The sequence below is a fragment of the Pongo abelii genome, chromosome 9, assembly GCF_028885655.2.
Source record: "Pongo abelii isolate AG06213 chromosome 9, NHGRI_mPonAbe1-v2.0_pri, whole genome shotgun sequence".
Lineage (NCBI taxonomy): Eukaryota > Metazoa > Chordata > Mammalia > Primates > Hominidae > Pongo > Pongo abelii.
Window position 1 is genome coordinate 118,697,090 of NC_071994.2, and position 24,808 is coordinate 118,721,897.

General features: G+C 41.6%; 1 protein-coding gene and 1 long non-coding RNA gene across 8 annotated transcripts in view; both read right to left on the bottom strand.

Moving 5' to 3' along the window:
- Positions 1 to 14,263, bottom strand: part of LOC134759430 (uncharacterized) — a 32,582-nt gene extending 18,319 nt beyond the window's left edge. Inside the window, exon 1 of the long non-coding RNA XR_010135557.1 lies at positions 8,606 to 14,263. This is a non-coding gene — a long non-coding RNA (uncharacterized LOC134759430). The remainder of the gene's footprint in view (positions 1 to 8,605) is intronic.
- The window catches only part of CADM1 (cell adhesion molecule 1), a 330,708-nt gene extending 308,348 nt beyond the window's left edge, over positions 1 to 22,360 (bottom strand). For 3 of the 7 annotated variants that reach the window (XM_009247088.4, XM_024254578.3, XM_054523798.2), the window contains exon 1: positions 22,049 to 22,301. In XM_009247088.4, the coding sequence (XP_009245363.1) occupies positions 22,049 to 22,181 (133 nt within the window). In that variant the 5' untranslated portion in view covers positions 22,182 to 22,301. 7 annotated transcript variants of the gene reach the window in all.
- Between the last annotated feature and the right edge of the window lie 2,448 nt (positions 22,361 to 24,808).

The following is a 24,808-nucleotide window of genomic DNA, read 5'->3' on the forward strand; positions in this document are numbered from 1 at the left end:
AGAAGTCTTTCCTGCCTCTAAGTCTCCATAGTGAGTTAGACATTCCTCTTCTATGCTTCCACAGCACTCCCGAACTATATCTATTATGGTTCTTGGCACATAGTATTGTTATTTTTACTGTGTCCTGCAAAAACATCTAAAATATAAGTTCCTTGATGGGAGAGAGCCTATATAATTCATCTTTGTAAACCTAGTGCTTATCAGTGTCTAGCACATAGTAAGTGATACACACACACACACAAACACATACACACACAGACATGCATGCATTTTCTGAAAAGGATGAGGACAAAATTTAGACACATTAATTTTAACTCTTAAACAGTATTTCCTGAAGCCCAGAGCCTTCTTGAGTTGAGTCACAAGATGATTTCCTTTGCCATTGGAAGTAGAGTGTATAAACGTGTTTCTCTTATACGATGGTTAATTCTGTTTGGAAAATGTTTGCTGTGCACTAGACATCATGGAGTCCCCTAAAGAGTTAGCTCCTTTAAGGAGCTGACAATCTCACATAATCTGGAAGATATATGCCAAGAAAAAGGTTGTAGTGAGGTTTTGGCATACATGCATTTCTCTGCATTAATATTTTTAAAAATATAATAAAACGAATAGGACTACACATGAAAATTTTGTTTTCAAAGAAAATACTCATTCCTTATATAAAGATTTGGAAGTTAATTCAAATGTCCTTCTGCCACCTCTCAGTTTTGGTAGTTATTAGGCTTTAAATCACTGTCATTGGGCAAGCAGTGAACACGGAATAATTATTTCATACTTCTCCCTCTCCTTCTGTATCATCTTTAAATCCACAATATCTCAATCCAACTGATGTCAGTAAATCCAGTCTGTCCCAACTTTTCTCTAAAACTCTTAAAACTATTTGAATGAGGTGTTGAGCAGCTGTCAGTTATGGATTTGAAAATAAAAAAGAGCCTGAAAATCATACGTTCAGTATAAAAAGATTAGGTGAAGCAATTCAGAATGTTTAAGAACTTTAAATCAAGTTAAAAGCAGTTACTATGGCCAGACCTCAGGAAGCTCTGCTTAAGAGTCGCATTAACCTGGCAGTCAAAACTATTTAAAATGAATAATGTTTTTTTCACATTTCACTCACTTTCAGCATCACACACACACAAAAATAACAATGTGAACTGGCATACGGCAGTAGAGTCATGTAACAGTAACCTTCAAGATTTACCTTCCTAAGGACAAAGCTAGAGCTATTAATCTATGCACTAGATGAGCTACACCCATCTAAGGCCAAAAGGGGTAATTCTTCAAATGAGGAAAGGACTATTAAGATATTCCAAAGGCTTTTAGACATGAAAAGCAAGAGCAGAGTCGAGAAAAATTCACAAGCCCACAATAGCTCAGTCCAATGTTCAATATAAACCTACTAAATTTGGAGCGAATATCAATATAACTCAACCCTCTTCCAACCTCCTCTCACTAGTTAAAAATACCGATGAGCATGAGAATTTGGCTTTTTAAATGTTTTTTAGTCTAGAGCTATGCTGCCCTATATGGTAGCTGATAAACACACATGGCTACTTACCTATAAATTAATTAAGATTAAAAATTCAGCCCCTTAGTCACACTAGCCACATTTCAAGTACTAAATAGTCACACGTGACTAGTGGTTACTATACTGAACAGCACAGATATGGACTATTTCCATCATCACAAAAGTTCTATTAGACAGCACTGGCGGCATAGCCAGAAAAAGGATGCTAGACTAGCCAGCCCAGGTTCCAGAGCTCTACTGATCAACTGAGCACCTTTTGGTCATCCTACCCATAGGAGACCAGTCATCTCCTAAAGGTAATATGCAAAATGTCCACAAGGATGTGTCCTTTACATAAAGGAGTTAAGAAAATGCAGACTATAACTCAGCATGTTTCCATATTAGGCCTGAGCTACACTCTCTACTCAACTGTAAATCAAAAGGCTCCCACACGTCAATTTCATTCATGACCCCATACTAACTAATATGGGCTAAGGAACCATGCACAGTCTTTCTGGATGTCGTACAGCATGCTGAAAACCAGGGGGCAAACATTAATCTACCTAAAGAACAGGAGTTGCCATTAAGCTGACCTAGATTCTTCCTGCCATCCGGAAAGTGCTCCCTGTGCTACACTAGGATTTGTTTTTGTTCTCTGGCGGTACTTGCTAAAAGCTGCACATGTCCAGAAAAACAGCTTCCATCTATCCTCCCTCCATGCTTAAGCCTGCCAAAGCTGCCATTGGTCACGTGAAATACAAGGATAGTCGTGAGGTTTATTAAGTTTCTCTGTATTCAACAACTTCAAGTATCTTAATTAAACATTTTAAGTAATATGGACAGGCTAAACTGGCTCTTTCTAGTTCCCTATACCATGGTAAAGACACAATTTGGCATACTGGTATGCTATAGTGAGAAATGGACTCCAATATAAAAACCTGGGCTGGGCGCGGTGGCTCATGCCTGTAATCCCAGCACTTCTGGGAGGCCGAGGCGGGCAGATCACAAAGGTCAGGAGATTGAGACCATCCTGGATAACACGGTGAAACCCCATTTCTACTAAAAATACAAAAAATTAGCTGGGCGTGGTGGCGGGCGCCTATTGTCCCAGCTACTCGGGAGGCTGAGGCAGGAGAATGGCGCAGAACCGGGAGGCAGAGCTTGCAGTGAGCCGAGATTGTACCACTGCACTCCAGCCTGGGCAACAGAGTGAGACTCTGTCTCAAAAAAAAAAAAAAGAAAAGAAAAAAAAACCTGGAATCTGGTTCTGGTGTTGCCATATCCTAGCTTTGTGACTGGCTAAATCTCTAAGTCGAATCCATTTGCTTAAATAACCTCTTCCCCAGAGTTCATTCACTTTCAAGACAATACTCTCACCTTCAATGACTCTTTTGCACCTTGGTTAACAGGACTTCACCCCACACCAATCCTGCCCATCTTCCACCTGGTACTGACTCCCTCCTTCTTCCACAACTTTAACTTCCAGTCCTCTGACTAGTCCTTTCTGGCATTCATCACAGGCTCTTTGTTACCAACACACCTTCCTTAAGATTCAACCTCTCTGCAGCACCCCTTAAGGATCTCTCATACACTTCTGCCTGTTTTCAGCACCTAATACAATGATTGGCACACACTGGGCCTTTGAATAAATGTGTATTAAACAAGTAACTGAATAAAAGCATAATGTAAAACTTTTGCTATCATCTTGATATGGCTTGGCTGTGTCCCCACCCAAATCTCATCTTGAATTGTAGCTCCCATAATTCCCACGTGTTGTGGAAGGGACCCGGTGGGAGACAACTGAATCATGGGGGCAGTTTCCCCCATACTGTTTAAGTGTCAGTGAGTAAGTCTCACAAAATCTGGTGGTTTCTAAGGGGAAACCCCTTTCACTGGGCTCTCATTCTGTCTCTTCTCTGCTGCAATGTAAGATGTGCCTTTTGTCTTCTGCCACGATTGTGAGGCCTCCCCAGTCACATGGAACTGCGAGTCCATTAAACCTCTTTTTCTTTACATAAACTACCCAGTCTCGGGTATGTCTTTACCAGCAGTGTGAAAACGACTAAGACACATCTCTTTGCAGATGACTTCCAAATCTGTATCTGTAGTGCTGCTCTCAACCTTTCTACTAAACTCTTATTTCAAACTGCTTTCTAAACATTTCTACCTGAATGTTCCAGTGATAACTCAAGTTTAACATATCCAAAACCAAGTTCATTGCATTCCCTTACTAAACCCACATATAACATTTACATTTTTGTTCATTAGAGTAGTCATTCTCCTAGTCATTCAAGTCCAAAATCAAAGCACACCTTCATTTCTATTATTTGTTTTCCCTCAATCCCCATTCTCTAGTCAGCCATCAATGGCGGCTCCATTCTACCTCCTATTCTTCCTTCACTGCCCTAATTCAAGTTTTTGTTGTCTTACTTGAACTATTATACCCCTAACCAATCTCTCCATTTCTAATGGAAGATCCTCTCAATTTCTAATCATTGTAGGACTCATGAACCTCTCAATTTCTTATCATTGCAGGATTCATATTCCTAAAAAACCAACCTGATGTTACTTCACTGTTCAAAAAATTTAAGACTCCCCAATGACCTCTTGAATTTATTTATTTGTTTATGTATTTATTTATTTTTTGAGACAGGGTCTCACTCTGTTGCCCAGGCTGGTGTGCAGTGGTGCAATCACAGCTCATTATAGCCCCCACCTCCCAGGTTCAAGCAATCCTCCCACCTCAGCCTCCCAAGTAGCTAGGACTACAGTTGTACATCACCAGGCAATTTTTTTATTTCTTGTAGAGATGGGGTCTCACTATGTTGCCCAGGCTGGTCTCAAGCTCCTGGGCTCAAGCAATCCTCCTACCTAGGTCTCCCAAAGTTCTGGGATTAGAGGCATGAGCCATAGTGCCTGGCCTTGAATTTAATTTAAACCTGACATTCAAAGTCTTTCCACAATCTGGCCCCAAACTATCTCTTGCTAATCCCATCTCTCACTAGCCATTTTAGTTTTCCTACCTGTAAGCCTTTATTCACATGGTTCTCCTCAACATGGAATGCCTTTCCTTCTCACCTCTTTCTCAATAGCAATCCTTCCCATATTTTCAAGACTTTGTTTAAATGGAAAGCCTTCTAGGCATCCCAACTCCAGGCTAGCTCCCTCCTTTATATCCCTCTAATGGAAAGATACAGGTGCCCATGATCTGAAATCTCAGCTCCTGAACCAGTTCTCTGCTGTGGCCACAGCCACACCTTCCAGAACCCCAAGGAGAATAGGAAGAGAGGAAAGGTCAGGCAAATAAGTATTCTTTGTTACTGCCTATGGCTTTGGTCTTAGCCCTGATGTGCTCTCCCAGTAAACCAGGCTTCATTTGCTCCAGCCTTGTTGTTTGGAAATTGAAAGATTCATTCTGTTAAGTCCAGTGGTTTTTAAACCTTTTTTAAAAAAAGTTAAACACTTTTTTCAAAGAGAATCTTATGGGGGAGACCCAATGTATGAACATGGAATTTCTCTTGTTGAAATGGTAGAGTGCTTTGGGAACTAGCACCAGATAAACGTTATCAAATGAATTTAACTTCGATCAGTTATTCCATTATAAGTACATTATATATTCATCTTTTTAAAAAATTTATCTTTTTCTTGCTCCTTTAGTTCATGAAAAGTTCAGGTCAAAATCTTGAAGGTGATGACCTCATTTAAAAAAATCCTAAAACCTTGAAAAATATTCTATTAAAACATAACTCTATGCACTCACCTTATGAAACAAGGATAAAGAGATGTAATCACAGGTAAATTAATATGAAAATGGGAGATCATTTTTGGTTAAAAAAGGTGAAAAAAATTCTGCTACTACCTTAGTCTGAAATTATAACTTTCTAGATCTGATTCATGCTGTTGCATGAATGGAATATAATGCTTGAGGAATAATAATTCAAAAGGAAAAGAAAACTGAACAGCGGTTATTTAAAGAATCATCAACTTGTTTTCATGCAAATAACCAGAATAATGAAATAAGCAATCCTGCCGACAGGACCTACATGTAATTGTTTTTAAATAGGATGCTTGAAGCATTAGCCACTTAATTCTAGAAGAAATTGATTAATCTTTTCTCCTTCTTGGATAATACCAATCATATACTATACATTAAGACACTGACAAAAATTTGTATTTCAAAGATACAATTTTTCTTGAACATTGCCATCAAATCATTATTTACTTGACAGTAGGTCATGCTGAAAAACATATATCTGCTGAGAGTTATGATGGAAAGAAAGGTTAATGCCTCTAACTTAAAAGGTCCTTTAAAAGGCAATCCCTGAAAAAAAAAAAAAAAAAAAAATCTACCAAGAAAAAGAATATGGCACTTGGTAGAAATCAAGGAAGACATAGCATTCCTCTCAAAACTTCAACTAATTGCAATAATCCACTCACAATGCCTAAGAAATGCAAGCTGTGTAACCTAAGACAATATAGAGCTATATAGCTACAAGGGACGCATCGATAAAATACTACGATTCTCCATAATTCAAAGCATTTAAAGTACCAAACACAGACTAGGCTGGATGCAAGCCTTAGGCAGGGAAAAGGGAAGTCTAAATGGATGATGTGACTATGAAGGGAACACTTTAGAACTAAGCCATACAAAAACAAGTTATGAGAGGCCCTCCTCCCCCTCCCAATGTCAGGAAGTTAGAGTTATTGAGTAGGCATCACTTATGACAGTGAGAAAAAGGGCTTGCCACCCCCTCCTCTCAAAAACTCCTTCACAAGGTCACAGATATATCAGTGTTACAAATGCATTTAAAAAATATTACAGCAATAAACTCTGGTTAGAGTGGTTCCACCTCTATATTCACAGGAAAGAACAAACTCCAAACTTCTCCTAAATTAAAAGGTAATGTTAGCAAACACATACTCTCTCTGCCTACACATGAAATCTTTCCCCTCTTCTACACAAGACCAAAAGGAAACCTACTTTCTGTTTAAAGCTAGATCAGTTGTAGGCAATTAACTTTATAAGCTTAACTTTGCCAGTCCTATTTCACAGACTGTATAGTCACACAAATAGTGGAAGCATCGCCACAAAACAGACTGCCTTACCCATGTCATTTTTTTAAACACAGCAACAAGCCATTTCTCAGGTTTGATCCGATTACCGTGATCTATTTTTTGATCCTGTAGCCACTGACTCCACATACATCTTTATCACTGTACAAGGAAAACTGTTACCCTGAGGTTTAAATTTCCCTATGTTACTATGCCTCTTCTAAGAATATATATATCTCAGTTTTAAGACAAGCCTCTCTTGAAAGCTGAGGTGAAGAGGAACAGATGACCTCAGATATAAGTTTCTTGGTTTGTTGCTTCAACTCTAAAGTGACGATATAGCCTCAGCAATGACTCAAAGTCTAGGTATCCCAGGACTGTGAAGTGATTAAATAAATGGAAAGAGATTCTCTTATCTGGACTGCTAGACTAAATCTCTCTAATGATTGCCCAACAACCAAGTATGAACAAACACACTAGAAGTCATTCCTTCAAGATACAAAAGAGTCAGGCACGTTGATAGCTCTTCATTCATTATGGGAGAACAAACAACTTCAACTAAGAATTATAGCCCTAAAAAAGCTGATAATAAGACCACCACTAAATTAAATTCATAGACACTAAGGCCTTGGCATATTCTGTATCCCAACAACCAGTATTTATAAGAAATGAAAAGGATAGGATATATACATATTAGAAATCAAATTGTGTAAAAAAATGTTAAATGTCATGAAATGGTTAGAGCAGTTGTAATAGAAGTTGAAAGGAAAACATATTCAAGCTGAGAAATTACGTAAGACTTAAAAACACTGGACTTCGGTCCTTACATATGCATGGAATTTAAATATGCCTACATGGAAGGTATGAGGATAGGACATTTCCATTGGTGGAAACAAGTTGGACAAAATGTGTAGCGGGCATAGAGAAGAGACTCAGGCCATTCAGAGAAGTCTGTCTGATAGGAAGGAGGAAGATAAGTTAGGAGTAGCCCTTAGGGAAGTACAGAAGAAGGGTTCAAAGAAAAGATACCTAACCAGCCTGAGTAATCACAGAAGTTTCCTTGCAGAATGCAGCGCTTGAGGTGAATCTTGAGAGATATGTAGGAACTAGCCATATACATTAAGGTGCTTCAGGTAGAGGAGGCAGCATATAAAAAGCAGAGAGGCATGGGACAGCGTGGTGCATCTAGGACACATTTACTCTGGTAGTCCTAAAGCAAGAACAACGGTGTGGAGAACCGGCGAGGCCAAGCATGAAGGACACTGTGCAGGACACACTGAAAGAGGGTAAGCCTCACCTTTAGGGTGCCAAGAAAAACATTTAAAGTTTTGAGCAAGAAAGTGACATCTAAGGTGTATTTTAGGAAGATTCCTCTAGAATCAGCGTTAAGGATGCATTACAAGGAATGAGGCTAGCAGTAAATGAAACAATTGAGGGGCTGTTATAACATTGTAAGTCTACTTTTCTCATCTGTCAAATGAAGACAGGCAGGACCTATAGCTAATAGAGGGGGAGATGATAACAAAGGAGGGAATTCTCTATGAGGACTCCCAGGTTTATTTCACTTATTGGATGGATGGTGGTACCCTTCATCAGTATAGGAAACATGGAATAGAGGGAGATGTGGGAAGAACAGATTTTTTTTTTTTTTTTTGAGAGAGTCTTGCTCTGTCACCCAGGCTGGAATGCAGTGGTGCGATCTCAGCTTAATGCAAGCTCCGCCTCCCAAGTTCAAGCAATTCACCTGCCTCAGCCACCTGAGTAGCTGGGACTACAGGCGCCCACCACCACACCTGGCTAATTTTTGTATTTTTCAGTACAGACAGGGTTTCACTATATTGGCCAGGCTGGTCTCGAACTCCTGGCCTTGTGATCCGCCCGCCTGGGCCTCCCAAAGTGCTGGGATTATAGGCGAGAGCCACCATGCCCGGCCAGAACAGATGTGAAGTTCAGTTTTAGACATCTTGAATTTTAGGAAAATACAGTTAAGTGTTTAAAACTATGGGTTTTCAACATAGATACAGTTCAGATCCTAGTTCTGATACTTACCATTTGTGTTTCTTGGACAAGGGACCTATTACTGTCCTCTCCTCTTCCTCTTCTGTAAAATGGGCAACAGTGGTAACTACAGGGTGACAGTGAGGATTAAATGAGATCATGAATACAGACACTAAATATAACTGCTGTTTTGTCATTCATATTATTTGAGATAACTGGAACATCTGGACTGAGATGTCCAAGAGGCACTTTTAGAATATAGTCCGAGGTTTAAATGCAAAAGACATCTTGGGTGTGCACTTAAAAGTAAATTATACTGCAATTTAAAAAAAAAAGTGGGAAGAATTGGGGTTTGAGGCATTTATTTGCCAACTTATTGGATAAGGAGAAGGGTTAAAAAAAGATAGCCGATCAGAAGCAAGGTAAGGCATGGTTATTAAATATCAGAGACACACATTATATTGTATGAAAAGGGCAGTCCTTATTTTCTTGCAAGTAACTTGATGAATTAAAAGGAAAAAAAGGCCGGGCACAGTGGCTCATGCCTGTAATCCCAGCACTTTGGGAGGCCGAGGAGGGCAGATCATGAGGTCAGGAGATCGAGACCATCCTGGCTAACAGGGTGAAACCCCATCTCTACTAAAAATACAAAAAATTAGCCTGGCAAGGTGGCGGGCGCCTGCAGTCCCACCTACTCGGGAGGCTGAGGCAGGAGAATGGCGTGAACCTGGGGTGGGGAGCCTGCAGTGAGTCAAGATCACACCACTGCCCTCCAGCCTGGGCAACAGAGCAAGACTCCATCTCAAAAAAAAAAAGAAAAAAAAAATGAATTCCTTCCACTATCCAAGTAAAACTATGAACTTGGAAGGAAGAAATGGGAGAAAAGTGAAAATAGTAACTTGGAACCAACCCAAACTTGGAATAAAACTTGGAACCAACCCAAATGTCTATCAATGGTAGACTGGATTAAGAAAATGTGGCATATATATAATATGGAATACTATGCATCCATGAAAAAGGATGAGATGAGATCATGTCCTTTGCAGGGACATGGATGAAGCTGGAAACCATCATTCGGAGCAACCTATCACAAAGACAGAAAACCAAACACTGCATGTTCTCACTCATAGGTGGGAACTGAACAATGAGAACACTTGGACACAGGGCAGGGAACATCACACGCCTGTCATGGGGTGAGGGGCAGGGGGAGGGATAGCATTAGGAGAAATAACTAATGTAAATGACAAGTTAATGGGTGCAGCAAACCAATATGGCACATGTATACCTATGTAACAAACCTGCACATTGTGCACATGTATCCTAGAACTTAAAGTAAAATAAAAATAAATAAATAAATAAATAAATAAAAACAAAAGGCTTCTAAAGTAAAATACAGCCAAATGAGGAGGAAGGTCATCATAACAAATACGAGAACCTAGGATATGTCAAATAATACATATTATAGGCAGATATTAACACAGGCTGTGTGAAAGTTTAAAAGAATAGAACACTACTCATTATATTTTCAAAAGGAAAAATTGAAAGGATATACAAGAAATGTATGGAATTGGCAACTATAGGAAGTTGGGTGGGAATGGGACAAAAAACAGGGAACGAAATAAGAATGGACAGTCTTGATTTTGAGCCACGTTAATGATTTATATGTTCAAATTATAAATCAACAATGATAGGAAAGAAATTAAAACAAAATATAAACAGAAATAAATGATCCTAACTGTATATCTATTGATACATACACACACACAAAAAAACTAATCTGTAAATTTATGAACATGATACTCATCTACCCTCAGTGGGATCTATTTTAAAGACAAAAAGAGTGGCAAAAAATCCTGCACTCTACCTGGTAGATTTGTTGTCTACAATGGTTTTGGTGGAGTAATTCCAAAACTATTTTGTACTAAAAAGACGTTGCTGTCACTGGGAAACAGAGTTTTCACCATGGGAGAAAGAAAACACAAATAAGGAATGAGAGATGGAGAGAAAGTACCCTCGGATGTTAGACTGGAATTGAATGTATTAGCATGACATTGTGATTTAAATGAATAAATATTTTTAAAATGCACTCACACAGTTGACCCTTGAACACAGGGCCCCTACCCCCATGCAGCTGAAAATTCACATATAACTTTTTTTGAGACAAAGGATATTTTATACACACACATATCCTTGTTTGCTCACTGAAAAGTTTAGAAACAATGACAAGTCAGTAGCAATGAGCACAATTCTTAGATATCTGCTGTCTAAATATCATTCTTTGACTAAAAGGAACCAGGACTCCTTGGAGAAATAACCGATTCCAGGTATGGGGGCAGGGAAAATACAATGTAAACATAGATATCTTCTTGTGACATGAAATACAAAAGAGCTTAAAAATTAATGAGAATATATTAAAAGGATACAGGAGCCACTCTGAAGGGGTTCCCACTGGCCAAATCTGATGGTAATTAAACACACCACACTGAACCCATTGTAATTTTCTTAAAAAAAAAAAAAAAAAAGAGGGAAGAGTAGGGAAGCCAAGCTCTTCTTTATTCAGAAATGCCTCTACCCAAGTAGAGGAATTAGAGAATTAGAAAATCACAGTTTTGTAACCACTGACATAATATTTGATTCAGACAAGATTTATCAATGCTGTTCAATCCGTTAAGTAAAGGGCCATTAGAGAACAAGATCTTCAGGCTCAAAACTAAAGAAGACAGAGGGCTCTTCACAACGAAGTTTGCTCACAAGATATGTATACACAAGGTTATTATTAATTATAAAGGGACAAAAATGGAGAACTCTATAAATTCACCTACACTCAGTAACTAAATTTATATCTTGAACCAAGGGCTCAAACTAGTAATAGGGCAAACTGATATTATGTCCCTCCTGAGGCAGTGTTACAAGAAAGTTGGCAGTATCAGCTATGCAGGGCTCTTGCAAAAGATGTTTAATCTGAACTGAACCATGAGGAAATGATCAAACAATTTGTAGAACTGCAGAACATTCTACAAAGCAGCAGGTGGATTCATCAAAATGTCAATGCCATAAAAGATACCACTTAAAAACTCCTTAAAGAAAAAACAGGTGGCAAGCAAGGTAATGGTTCTAGATTAAAAGAGACTAGAGACCATATCCAATGTGTGATCTCTGATAGATTCTGCAGCAGAGAGAACAAAGTAACTGGGGAAATTTGAACATGGACTAGATAATTTTAATGTAATAATGGTATTGCGTGTGCCCAGGAAAATGTCTTTATTCTTAGGAGCTACATGCTGAAGTATTCATCATGATGCAATGTGCTTTCATGTGGCTTAGGGAAGAAAAATGAATGAGTATGTGTGTATACTATTTGGAGAGAGAGAGAGAGAAAGCAAATGGGGAAAATATTAACAGTTGATGGATCTAGGTAAAGTAAATACAAGTATTCATTGTATTCTTCTTTCAAGTTGCCTGTGGTTTTGAAATTTTTTGAAATAAAGGTTGAGGGAAAACTAGACTAGAACCTTCTGAAAGACAAAGATGAACCTAACACAGTGCCTGGTATAAAAGCAGATACTCAATTTTAAAGTCATTTTTAAATGTTCATTTTTCTACCAAATGTCTTATGGGTTAGCTACAGAAACACCATTTCTTTATTAAACATAGTATATAAAAATATAAAAAATTGTGTAAAACAATAATGCCCTTTCTGTGTTAGAAGACCCAGCAATTAGAGATTATAATCATTGTCAGTTTCCCCAAGACTACAAGATGATTCCATTCACTTATCAAAAAACATTCAACTCCAGTCAGGATCTTGCTGTCACGGTGTTCTTCAGTTTCACCTTAGAGATGACTGAGTACATCCTGAATTAATCCTTTTTACATAGTATTTTTTTTTTCACTATTCCCTAACATGTGGAAGATTTACAAAAGTTATTATTATTAGCCGTAGCCAGAGAAATAACCCCCACCACTAGGTATTGCTGTTTTAATAAAAGTGATTGATAAACAGAGATAGGTAAATAGGTAGAAAACACTTCCTACTTAAGAGTGTTCACATGTATTATTTTATTTTTGCCATCTTGTAAAGTAAGCAGTTTGATTAAAGCACTTGGTTTTACTATCCTGTAACCTTAACTGGGTATTCCGCTTGCCAACCTGGCCCAGAGATGGAGAGATTTGCTTCAGGAAAGGGAAATAAACAGCAACTAACAATTATGTGATTACTAACAAAACTAAAGAAGACAGAGAGCTCTTCACGATGAAGTTTGCTCACAAGATATGTAGACACAAGGAAAAGTGAAATTCAGTGTATTTAAGCTAATCTCTACTTGAACCTTTTAAAAGATAAAACCATTTGAGTAGTAATTTAGTACTAAATTAACTTGGTTTTTTTCTCCCTATCTTTGAAGTTTTCATTGTTTAAATAAGGGTTTCTGCAAGAAAAATGAAGCAAGCCTCCTTTTTTATTCAGAAGAAGAAATCAAGGGGATGACTTGTAACATCCAGGAGGCTGGATTTATACAGACATATTCAGCAAAGAGCCAAATAAATACATACCACATAACCCATTCCCCAAAACTGTCCCAAAATACTTCAAGATAATCAACTTTTAAAATCACCGTATTATCATGCCACATAGGCTTTTTCTACTAGCAAGAACTGAACCCTGAAGGGAAGGGTGTCAGGCAAGGAAAAAAGGAAGGAAGAACTCTGGCAGATATTGATCCCAGATAAAGGCTTTGAAAAGATCCTTATGATAACAAATTTAGCAGGTAGACTGAGAAAGAAAGGTTTCATTTTTTTGTTACTTGAGCCAGTCATAATCCACCCTCTATGTTATCTACCAAAATGCAAAATGTAACCAAATTCCTAGACCTGTCCCAATGCTGGCCTGGCAGTGACTGATGGCGGTAACTTCGTTTAGTCAGGCAGCTCTGCTCCCAAAGTCAAACGTGTTGAAAACACTAGCTAATAAAGGCCTGGGTTTTAAAGCACTTCCCTTCCATTTCTCTGGGTAGATTTTTTAGGATTTATTTTATTTTATTTATTATTTTCTGGTAACTAGGTAACTACACGCACCAGACACAAGCACCAAATACTCCTGTAAGGTGGTGGTATCTCTTGGATCATCTTCAGAGGCGCCAATCTCATTCACCACAAGTCAGCAGTTCCACATGAGGCCCTCTGATTGTGACCCTTAAAAAGACTTCCTACTTCTAAACGACTTCACTTTTTGTCTGAAAGTCTTACTTTGACAGCTTGTAATTTGTTAAGTCAATTACACCATTTTCATGCTGCAGTAAATCCCCATATTCAAATACAAACTACCAAATGGAGACAATACATTTTCAACAATCTAAAGTTTTAAATTTTCATGAAAATCATGGCCATAATATCAACACAGTTTGGCTTAGCATCAAGAAACATAATCACGTATAAACCTGTGAAGTCAAGAAAGAAACATGTGGGTTGAGGTACCTTTTAGGTAAGTATGTGTTAGTTAAAATGAAAGATGTAAAAGGAAGGTGTTTATTCTCAATGTAGGCAAAGAGAAATCAGCCATCCTACACCTACAAACCAAGACAGACAGTTAAGGGAAAAAAGATAAAGAGAGTATTTTATGCAAAGGTAACCAGCTGAAGGCTGATAGGCAGAACCACTTTCTTCCTCAGTTTCACTGGAGAATCATCAGTCTTCCAGTCCCATCAGGATTAAGCTGAAAAGTAATAAGAAATGAGGGCAATTAGAGAGGGAGTGGGAGAGCAATTGAGGAAGAACAACCTAAAGACAAAACAGTGTGGAGTTTGAATCTGATGCAAGAAGTAAGAATTTGAGATTAGGTTTCTGAACGGGAAATGTTATGATCCTGTCCTGAAAAGAATTAGAATTGCAGTAGCTAGCAGAGGACTAGAGTAAGGGGAACTGGCTAGGAGCCTCCTGTTAGCAAAACACAGTTTGGAGAGGGCACTGATGTTTCCAGAGAATGTCACTTAGAAACAGTCAGGCCCATTTTATTTCAGTGCAAGCAGGAAAGCTAAGGAGGGGAAAAAAGACTCCAAATTTAGGGGCCTTGGAGACCAGGATGTCGATGGTGTCATTTGTAATAATGGAGACTTTGAGAAAAGTTGATACCTACTGCAAAAAGATAAAAGGTTCAAATTTTTTAAACGCTAACTTTTAGGTTAATCCCAGCCAAGTGGAGATATGGCACAGACAATGGGAATCAGGAAACTGGAGAGCCCTTTGTTTTCAGGCAGTTTCTTCCCACCTCCTCTAGACACTGCAGTCCAGTGCTGGACAGCCGACGAGGAATCAGAGCACCTACCTTCCCAAGGAAGTCTGCCAAGAGCAAGATACTTATTCTAGGCATTTTTAAAAGTCTATGTCACTGGAATATCAACTTCAAACACCGAGTAGCATTTAAATATATATCACAGCACTTTCATTTCAAACCTATTTAACATTTTTTAAATACCTAGATCAAAATGTTGGGTCAAATGCCTATATTCCAGTAAAACATCTACTAAAAAAATTTCTCCCACCTTATCTCCCTTAAGATAATCACCTCATTCAAGATACCTGTCAGTCATAACAGGCTTTTCTCAGTGCTGGGTTTTTCTCAACCTTAACGCCAAGTTTCTTTTGAGTAATAATAAAGGCCACACGTCATTTGAGCTGTGCATTTGTATAAATACCTACATTGCCCTTTTTTCTAACCCTAGTTCAAGGCCAACTGCACCAAAGCTTTTGAGAACCAGCACTTGGAAGATCTTCAAAGAGAAACTGCCCATTAACCACAACAGCAGCTGCTGGCTAGAGCCTGCAATTTAAATCTCTGAAAAAGAAACTGTGGCTTCTGAAATTTAAACAAGGAGGTGCCACTTGTAATTACAAACATTCCAGTGGGTTCCTTCCTTCATTGATGGTTTCCAAACTAAGGCTTTTTATTCGATTTTGGTGGTGCTCCCCAAATCGTGAATGTAGGCATTCCTTTGTGCTTTTCTTGTGCCCTGGTCAACTCAGAGGGGGCGGTGCAGGGGGCAGGTTTTCACCTGGCCAGGGCCATTTGGACCCCTCAAAATCATCTCATGCATAATTCCCTGTTTGTCTGGAAACAAAAATACCAAATGTTAAATGCTTCAGATTTATAGTCCACATTTAATGAAATTTTTGAGAAAGAGCCTCAAAAAAAAAAAAAAAAAAAAAACACCTCACATTTCATGAACCTTGGAAAATGGAACAATTTTCAGAAAAACCAAAGACTTTTAGAAATTAACACTGAAGCATTCCAACATTTCTAGCTGAAATTAAAAATTCACATTTTAAATCAATGGAGCAAATATTAAGAAGTAAACGTAGTAACCTTTTCTCTCCCCACCATCCTTCACTACCATCCCACAAAAATAAGGCCCAAATACTTACAGCTTGATGCATGAGTTTCCCACACCAAACGCATTTTGTGATCACTTCAGTTACAGAATAGCGGCTGAAATTAGCACTTAGCCAGTTCGAAATGGGAAGAGACATTTTTATTTTAAGCAATATATTCACAAAATGCAAAGGTATTTATACCATGGAGGCCTTTAAAGATAAATATACGAATGGGATATCTCACAGTCATCAAACTAACATGAGCATTTCTTACAGAAGTCCTCATATGGAGGGTAATCATTATGGGAACAATTGGAAATGGCCAATCTCGCCAACGGTGCTTTCCAGCGCACACCACAGTTGAGGGACTAGCTACAATTACTGCATATTTACACAACTGTATTTGCACAACAATAAAACTCATCTTATCCGATCCAAACAAAACCTTGCTCAAAATAAACCAAACTATATGAGAAGGTCTCCTCAGTGGAAGCAATAATCGTGCTGTAGCTTCTCTGGTCTCTGCCTTTGCTTTCACCAACTGCAACAAGCCTTCATTCTTTCTTCCTCAGTAAAGCTAAGGCAAAAATTCGGTACATCCAGGTGAGAATACTGTGCGTACAGCCAGATAATAATACTGTGATGAGGAGTGGAAAAAAAGGGGCTATATCTTAGAAATCATTCTAAAAGTAATTATGGAAGAAATGATAGGATGTTCAGGATTTATTTAAAGTAATCTGAGGAAAGGAGGAAGCACAGAGGGGATAGAGCGACCAGGGGTGGATAATTATTGAAACTGGGTGATTTGCATGCATGGTTAAATATGGTATTCTTCCCACTTTGTATATATATTTGAAATTTTCCATAATAAAATGGGAAAAAAGAAAAATCTGATCAATGTAAAAAAAAGTCATCCTTCGAAAATAAAACTTCTTTTTCTTTAAAAAACAACAAAAAAATATTCTCAGCTTTTTCTTGGCTTCATGAAAAGAAGTTCCTGGTAAGAAAATCAAGCTCTGTTCTTGTTCTTGACTTAAGAACATTTCCTTTTTTCCCTAGTTATACAGAACCAGTTCTACTGCTAATATTAATCCTTGAAAAGACAAATAAAAAACTGTAGAAATCTAAATCTGAGCCTTCCGAAGCCTGGTTTTTGCGTATCAGACTTATTCCAATGACACAAATCCAGATTTCTCCCCTATGAAGGTGCTTTGGATGACATTTCTGTTGCGGCTGCCAAATAAATTCCAGAGGTTTCAGGATCATTTGTCAACACCAAAGACAACATTACCAAGAACTGGTCCTTTCTTCCCAGAGGTCACTCCTCTGATCCATGGGTTTATTACCTAGAGCAACAATTAATCTTGCTGCCTTCAAAATACAAAATATTTTTAGCCAAAATAGTGTCTATTCATGATCCATATCTCTGACCAGGCATCCTTGCCAGGAGGCGGAACAGAAGGTCCACTGGCTGGACATCAAGGGATCTGTCCCTCTCCAGGATCTGTCGCTAACCTAGCCTTAGTTCAACTGCAGAGTAAGATTCTTCCCTCCCTGGCCTTCGGCTACTTTACTTCAAAATGGGATTTCACCAGATGATTTCTAATATCTTTCCCCTCTCAAAAAATCTATGATTATAAGAATCTCTAATTCCTCAAAAGGTAATATTTTTAAAACCAGCTTTAGTCCCAAAATGTTACATTTTCTATTAAATAATTTTTAATGTGAATATGAATATTGTATGTGGGCAAGTTTTTGTATACTGTGCATATATATGTACATATAAGTATGTATATGTATGTATTTGTATCGGTACTTATACATACACACAAACACACACACACTGATACCATTAGGTGCTTATATGGGACTAATTGCTTCCAACTCAAAGCAGCAAATTTTCAATTCTGCAACAGATGTCGCTGTGTGATTTCTCCTTTCTGTGCTGGATTTTCAGTTAAAAATGCCCAGCATAATGGTCAGAACTATTCTTCCCAAGAAAAATATACAGCATTTGAATCCTTTGGATTTATTTTGAATTTTCTTCATCTGCTGATAAATTTCCATTCAAATTATAGCATTGATTAGTTTGGCCCAATTTAAGAGAATCCCCACATCAAAATGCACTTTTTGCTAAAAACAGACACACACACACACACACACACACACAATCATTTTTAAAATGTAAATTCTAAGTGACCAATTAGGCATTAAAATGTCACGTACAGAAACCCCAAGATAATGAGACAGTTTATATTCATAGCAATCTTATCAATTTTTAAAGCCTAAAAAATCATTTAGCAATATAGGCCTAGGAATAATAAAAATTCACTTATGTATGAGACTAAAATGTACCAGATGTGGGAAAAAGTCACTAAAAACTCCAAGAGCACCATCAATAAGAATACAATTTTTGGATGTTGGTTTTCACAGCATTTCTTTCCAAATAAATAATAAGGCTAATGTTATAATTGCAAGACATCTTACCAATCTGACATTCACTATCAACCACTTCTTGACACATATCATAGAAAAGTGACATCTCTTTCTCTTCAACCAATATATCCTCCAACGACATCAACCTCAACAGGTAGCTAGCATTGTCTTCTGTTGAAATTTAGAGCTGGGAGAAAGGATTTCACAGTCTCTCTTTGGAGACCCAGGAATCCGTTACCTTCTGGGATTTTAGAGAGTGTAGAGAGAGATGGGCAGGCAGTGAGCCGGGGACCAACTCCGATAAGAATATGAAGTCAGGAAGTGAGAGAGGAAACGAAAGTGTCCTGCCTGTTGGCGTCTTCCCTGTCCCACTCCCCTTTACCAGGAGGGCCATTGGGGAAAACTGGATAAAGCATGTACAACATCCATATGAATAAAGCTCTTTGTTCCAGAGAACTGCCTGCTCTTTTATTCCCCCCTTTTTCGTATTTGTTCATTTCAAAAGATTGCTCAATGGGTCTCTTGTTCCTCCAAAACGTCCCAGGCAAATAATGCAAGCTTGTCTCGTCACACAAGTCACTAAATGAAGCCTTGTGCGTCTCCAGTGACACACTGTAAATATAAAGTGGCATTAATGAGGGATATTTTATCAAATCTATCACAGACAAGTGCAAGTCCCTCCTGCGGCTATTCAGTCTGATGCAGGGAAAGGCAACAATAACAGGGCGGCACTTTTGTGAAGTCTCTATCCCCGGTTTGCAAGCCCCAACAGGCCAAAGCAAGCAAAACTCAGCCCCCCTCCTTCCCATCACCACCATAAACCCCCCATCCACCAGCCATCTTCTCTAATCCTGAAAATGATAAGAGGGGGGTGATCAGCTACTGGTTCACTCGGGATCCTAAACAACATCATGCATGCACCTTGAACGTAAAAAAAAAAACCATTTTTGCTGCATTTCATTAACATCCATTTCATCCAAACATCATAGGAGAAATGAGAGGAGATTTTCTGCGGGGGATGGATGGCTTCAGTTACAGGAGAAAACAGAACCAGGACCCACGCACGATGGTCCTAATTCGCTTTTCCAGCAAGGATGTAAACGAAACAAGCCTAATGAAGTAAGATGTACCAACAGGTTTCTTTAACCCTGGGAGTGGGAACTGGAGGCCTCTGAGAAAGCTTAAACAGAGAACTGAGGAGGAAAAGTCCCTTGGCGCCCACCTGAAATTTACCCCTGGGGTATGGGACCCCGGAATGAGCCAAGACCTCCTCTCAAACTCACCACGAAATATACATATATATATATATATATATATATATATATATATATATATGCATTAAGAGAAAAAAAATCAAGAAAGTCATCTCATCCCCTCACTACAAATCCAACCCAATTACTTTCTAATTTGAACACAATCTGATAACCAGCATACAAACAGGGATGTACACAAGAGCAAGAAGCTGCTTCCATGGTAACTGGCAACAGAATTTTCATGTAGCTTTGACATGGACGGTTGAGTTCCAGACCGCTCCTAAGTCAGCATATATCCCTCGTAGGGAAGGCAACTTCTCACCGCGAGATAGTTACAAATATAGTACCGTTGCTACTACCCGGTGCCTTCAATGAGCAGTCTTGACAGGGAAGGCATAATCTAATCCTACTTCTGCTGCCAAGCGTCATTGCACGACTCCCATTTTTAGTCAAAAGGCAATATCCCCGACCACAGCTTTCCACCGCCCCCCGGCTTTTTTTTTTTTTTTTTTTTTTTTTTTTTTGCAGCCAATACAAGTCTATTGTTGCCTCTATTATGCGCCAGTTACCGAGCCTTTACTCACGCTCACGTTTAACTGACACTGGCGCTTTTTACAATGCACGAGGGATCTCTTTCAGGAACATTTTATTGAACCCATCCAGTCAGAGGCATCACCTGAAATGAAGTTGTAACCACACCGGCATCGGGTGAACCCAATTATCTCGTAACTCATAAATTAAGAATTCACAGAGGAAAAACACATAAACAACATCCGGAGACAGTGGCATGGAAGAAAAAACCCTCAGCGCTAGAATTGACGCTGCTGCCAGACGCCCCCCCAATAGGTTCCCCAAGCCGAGCTCCTTTGCAAGCCTATTTTGGGGGCAAGCAGCCAACCAGGCGTCCCCCAAATCTCAAGCTAGCACCCCCACACATCCCCCGTCTCCTACAGCGTGTCTCCTGCGGTGTTTACATAACTGTGTGTCCTCTAGCGTGTAAACAAAAGGCACAGCCCAAGCGGAGAGGCGCCCCCGAAGCGGCACGGTGGCCCCAACGCTGTTCCCGCCCGGGCCTGGGGCTCCGCAGGTGGGGGCTGAGCTCTCGGCGTCCTCCGCCACTTGTTGCTCCCGGGTCCTGCAGCTCTGGAGCTGCAAGGAGGGGCTTTGCAGGCTCAGAGCCCTGCTGCATCCCCTCCTGCATCGCCGCTCGTCCCCCCGCGGCCCCGTGCCACTGGGTCCCGGCGCCCGCCTGGAGCCTGCAGCAGGGGCCAGGGGACGCCGCGCAGCTGCCGAGCGCGGCGAGGTGGCGCGAAGGGAGGCTGGGTGCAGCACGGCCGGCCTCTCCGCTGGGGAAGAGCTCCAGCTCCCTTTTGTTAGCAAAAGCAAACACTGCCCTCTTCTTTCCCAACCGCGCCAACGCGCCCGGCACACGGGCAGCCACACATCGGGCTCCAGCCGAGTGCTTGGTGTCTTCAGGGAAGGCACCGGGCGTGCAGAGCCGCCCCTGGGCAAATTCCCAAGACTGCTCTTCACGCAGGGGGCGCGCGGAGGAACCGCAGGGTGCCCGCCTGGCCGCAAAGGCCGCGACGCCCCCTCCGCCACCCTCGGGCCGCCGAAAGAACGGGCAGCCGGGAAATCCCGTGTCCCCACTCGTGGCAGAGGACGCTGTGGGGCGGGCGGGCTGCGGGCTCCCGGCGCCTTCCCGCAGAGGCGGCGACAGCGGCCGCCCCCCCCCACCCGCGGGGCCGGGCCGGGGAACTTTCCCCGCCTGGAGCTGGGCCAAAAAGACCCGCAGCAGAGCCGAGGGGGCGGAGGGCTGCGAGCGGCCGGAGGGAAACACGAGAGGCGTGCAGTTTGGGGACAGGGGAGAAAGGCAGAGCGCGTTGGGGGAAGGGGCAGGGGAGATCAGACAAGTCTGGGGATGTCCTGGGGACCGGGGAGAAATCACGCCGCGGGCGGCTGGGAGTCAGCCACCAGGAGGCTTCGGGGATGGAGAACTGGGGGGGCCCTCTGGAGAGGTGGGGGCGAATGGGCAGCCCTGGGAGGTGGGAGGACCTGCAAGTTACGGGGACAACGGCGAGTTTAGAAGGGTCCGGAAGGGTTGAGGTTGTCTTCGAACCATCCCCTTCCCCCATACTTTACAGCCCCCAGGCCCCCCATTCTCACTCCACTCTGCACCCCGCGCCAAGCCGGGGAGAGAAGGTGTGGGTGCAGCCATCCCTGGGGACTCTCATTCACACTCAGCCGGGCAGGGGAGAAGGGGCTCACAGATCCCCTCAGCCCCTTCCCTCTCAGCCCTGAGTTTCCTCTCCACACTCCCTCCGCTTCGGATTTAGGAAGTGGGGAGAGGTTGTCATGGAAACGTTTCCCCCCTCTGTGGCTACGGCTACTGGGGTGCCTTGGGAGATTTAGGGGCCAACCGGCCGGTGCCCACACCTACCTGTGGGGATCAGTGCCGCGGCGGAGAAGAGCAACAGCAGAAGCCGGAGCCGGAGCCCGGGAGGCGCCGCCGCCGCCGCCACCGCCGCTGCCGCCGCACACTGGGATCCGCTCGGCAGCACTGCACTCGCCATGTCGGGCACCTGCCTCAGACTGGCGGCGTTGGCTGCCCCCGAAGCCCGAGCGGACAGCTAATGAGATGCTAATGACATGCGCTGGAGGCGGAGTCCGGGCAGACCAATCACAGCGCCGCGAGCCCAACCCGGCTCTCGGAGGGCCTCGCCCCCTCCCCCACCCCGCCCCCTGGCGCTGGCGTTCGGCGGCGCGCCCGCACCACCTAGGGGCGGGGCCAAGGGGAGGGGCATATGCAAATATGTTTATGTTAAAATTCGGTTTTGCTTTCCCCGGATCAAGGGAAAAGTGTTCTCCCGGGCGCCTGGCGTGCAAGGACTCGGGCTCCAGGGGGCGGGTCTAGCTTCTTGTACACCTTTATTAGGAATGTTTATAGCAATCGCTGTATCAGACCGACGACTAGAGAATCTCCCTTAGAGGGTCCTCTGTCCCGCATACCGAGTGCAAATGGCCTAGCGAACCAGACGTTGCAAATTTCCGTCACTCACCTTGCACCGAAGGAATAGATCTTTGGGAACGGGGGCTGTGCGGGAGTGGAGAGTAAGAATGCAGGTCCCCGGATTGACAAAACAATCTGGGAGAAGTGCATGCGTGCTTTGCACGTCCGGCGGAGCGGGAGAGCCCGCTCAACAGCCTAGCGGTAGACTCGGGGATAGTTGGAGAAGGCAGCCGTAGAGTCGGGTTCCGAGATTTTCCAGTGGTCTCGTTGCGGCAGAATCTCGGGAAGGGTAGATCGAGGAGGGTATGCTCAGGCTCCTCTGCTTGTCGAGGGTCTCCTCCCTGGTTTTAATATATAGGCGTGTGTTGAATATATGTGTGAAATATTTGTAATATTAGATATTTAAGATTACACAACAACGGAAAAAATTATTCAGTCAAGGCTTCAGGTGAAGAGCGGGAGTCTTGGGAGTTGGGGAGAGGGAATGTGGTGAAGGCAGGGTCTGCCGTGTTCTCCTTCGGGGCTCAAACCCTCTCACTCCTCCTCTGCGCCCCCAGCCCTTCCTAAGGAAGCTGGGGACCAACAGGTGCTCCGAGCTTCCCGTGTCTCTGGGAGAGCCTGTCCTGCTAAAGCGACTTGCATCTCCAGACTCACTCTCCCTCCCCGAAATTCTCTTTGCTTTATTTTCAACCAGGCAGTCGGCTCTCTTGTTTGTCTGCTTTTTAATTACTTATTTTCTTCCCCTCTAGAAGATCGTGTGCGCTCTGACCCTCTGTTGCTCAAGCTTCAAATTGAAGGACGAGCCATATTAAGTGTAAAGGTTTATAATAATTTAAGTATTCATAGAATGCAGAACAATAAGATGTAGGAAATACAATTTGCATAATAAATATCAATATCACAACAGCTAAAACAAACCATGACAAATTATCTGTGGCTAAATGACCAAGAGATTACTGAATGTAAATTGCTAAGTCTGAGCTATAGTCTAGAAGAGCTGCGCCAAATGACTTCCCCAGCCTTCTGTCCTCATCTTGCTATAAAATAAATAAATAATACATATCAAAAAGGAAGTCATGATCTGCCAACCCACCAAATGAGTTACACTTAAAAACAGCCTCCTATTATCCATTATGCATAAACTAATTTTGAGACTGCCCGGTCTTCACAGCCCTGGATATTCTGCTCTGTAATTACAGGCCCCGATGCATGAACTGCAGGCAGTCCTTCAGAAGTGGGGAAAGCTCCAACAGGAAAACAGCACTACAGGAGGCAGGAAACCATTGCCACGTGGGTGCCAGGATAATGCCCAGTCTGCAAAGTCCTACCTGTTCTTACTACCTCTGGCAGTGGGGTACCTGGGTCGGACCAAATAGAGAGCAAAGTTCCACCAAAATTGGAATAAAAAACTTAAGGCCAGCCGGGCACGCTGGCTCATGCCTGTAATCCCAGCACTTTGGGAGGTTGAGGCAGGTGGATCACCTGAGGTCAGGAGTTCAAGATCAACCTGGCCAACACAGCGAAACCCCGTCTCTAATAAAAATACAAAAATTAGCCAGGCTTGATGACACGCACCTGTAATCCCAGCTACTCAGGAGGCTGAGGCAGGAGGATCACTTGAACCCAGGAGGCGGAGGTTGCAGTGAGCTGAGATCGCATCATTGCACTCCAGCCTGGGCGACAAGAGTGAAACTCCGTCTCAAAAAAAAAAAAAAAAAAAAAAAGTAAGGCCATATGTATGCTGAAAGTGATATGTAAACTATAAAGGCAGATCCTATATGGCAAGAACGCTAACACAGAGCCTGGCACATAGTAACATTATTATCTGCCATTACTATTATTACTACTCTTGCATTCATTGAATTCTTCTTAAGTATTCTACATGCAAAATCTCATTTAATCCTTGGAACAATCCCCAAGGTACATACTATTATTATCTTTCATTTTATATTTTTTAAACATGATTAGAAAGATTAAGTAACTGGCCTAAGATTGCAGTCTCTAACTTGCAGAAAGAGCCTATGCAATTAACCACTGTGCCTTTCTAAATATCTGTAAAGTGAATGAATAAATTTCACATTACAATGCATGAATAATAAGCAAAGGATAGCTACATTTTTAACATAAGGTGAAAATATGCCAGCAACCCAGAAACTTTTTTTTTTTTTTTTAAATAACAGAATTGCAGTA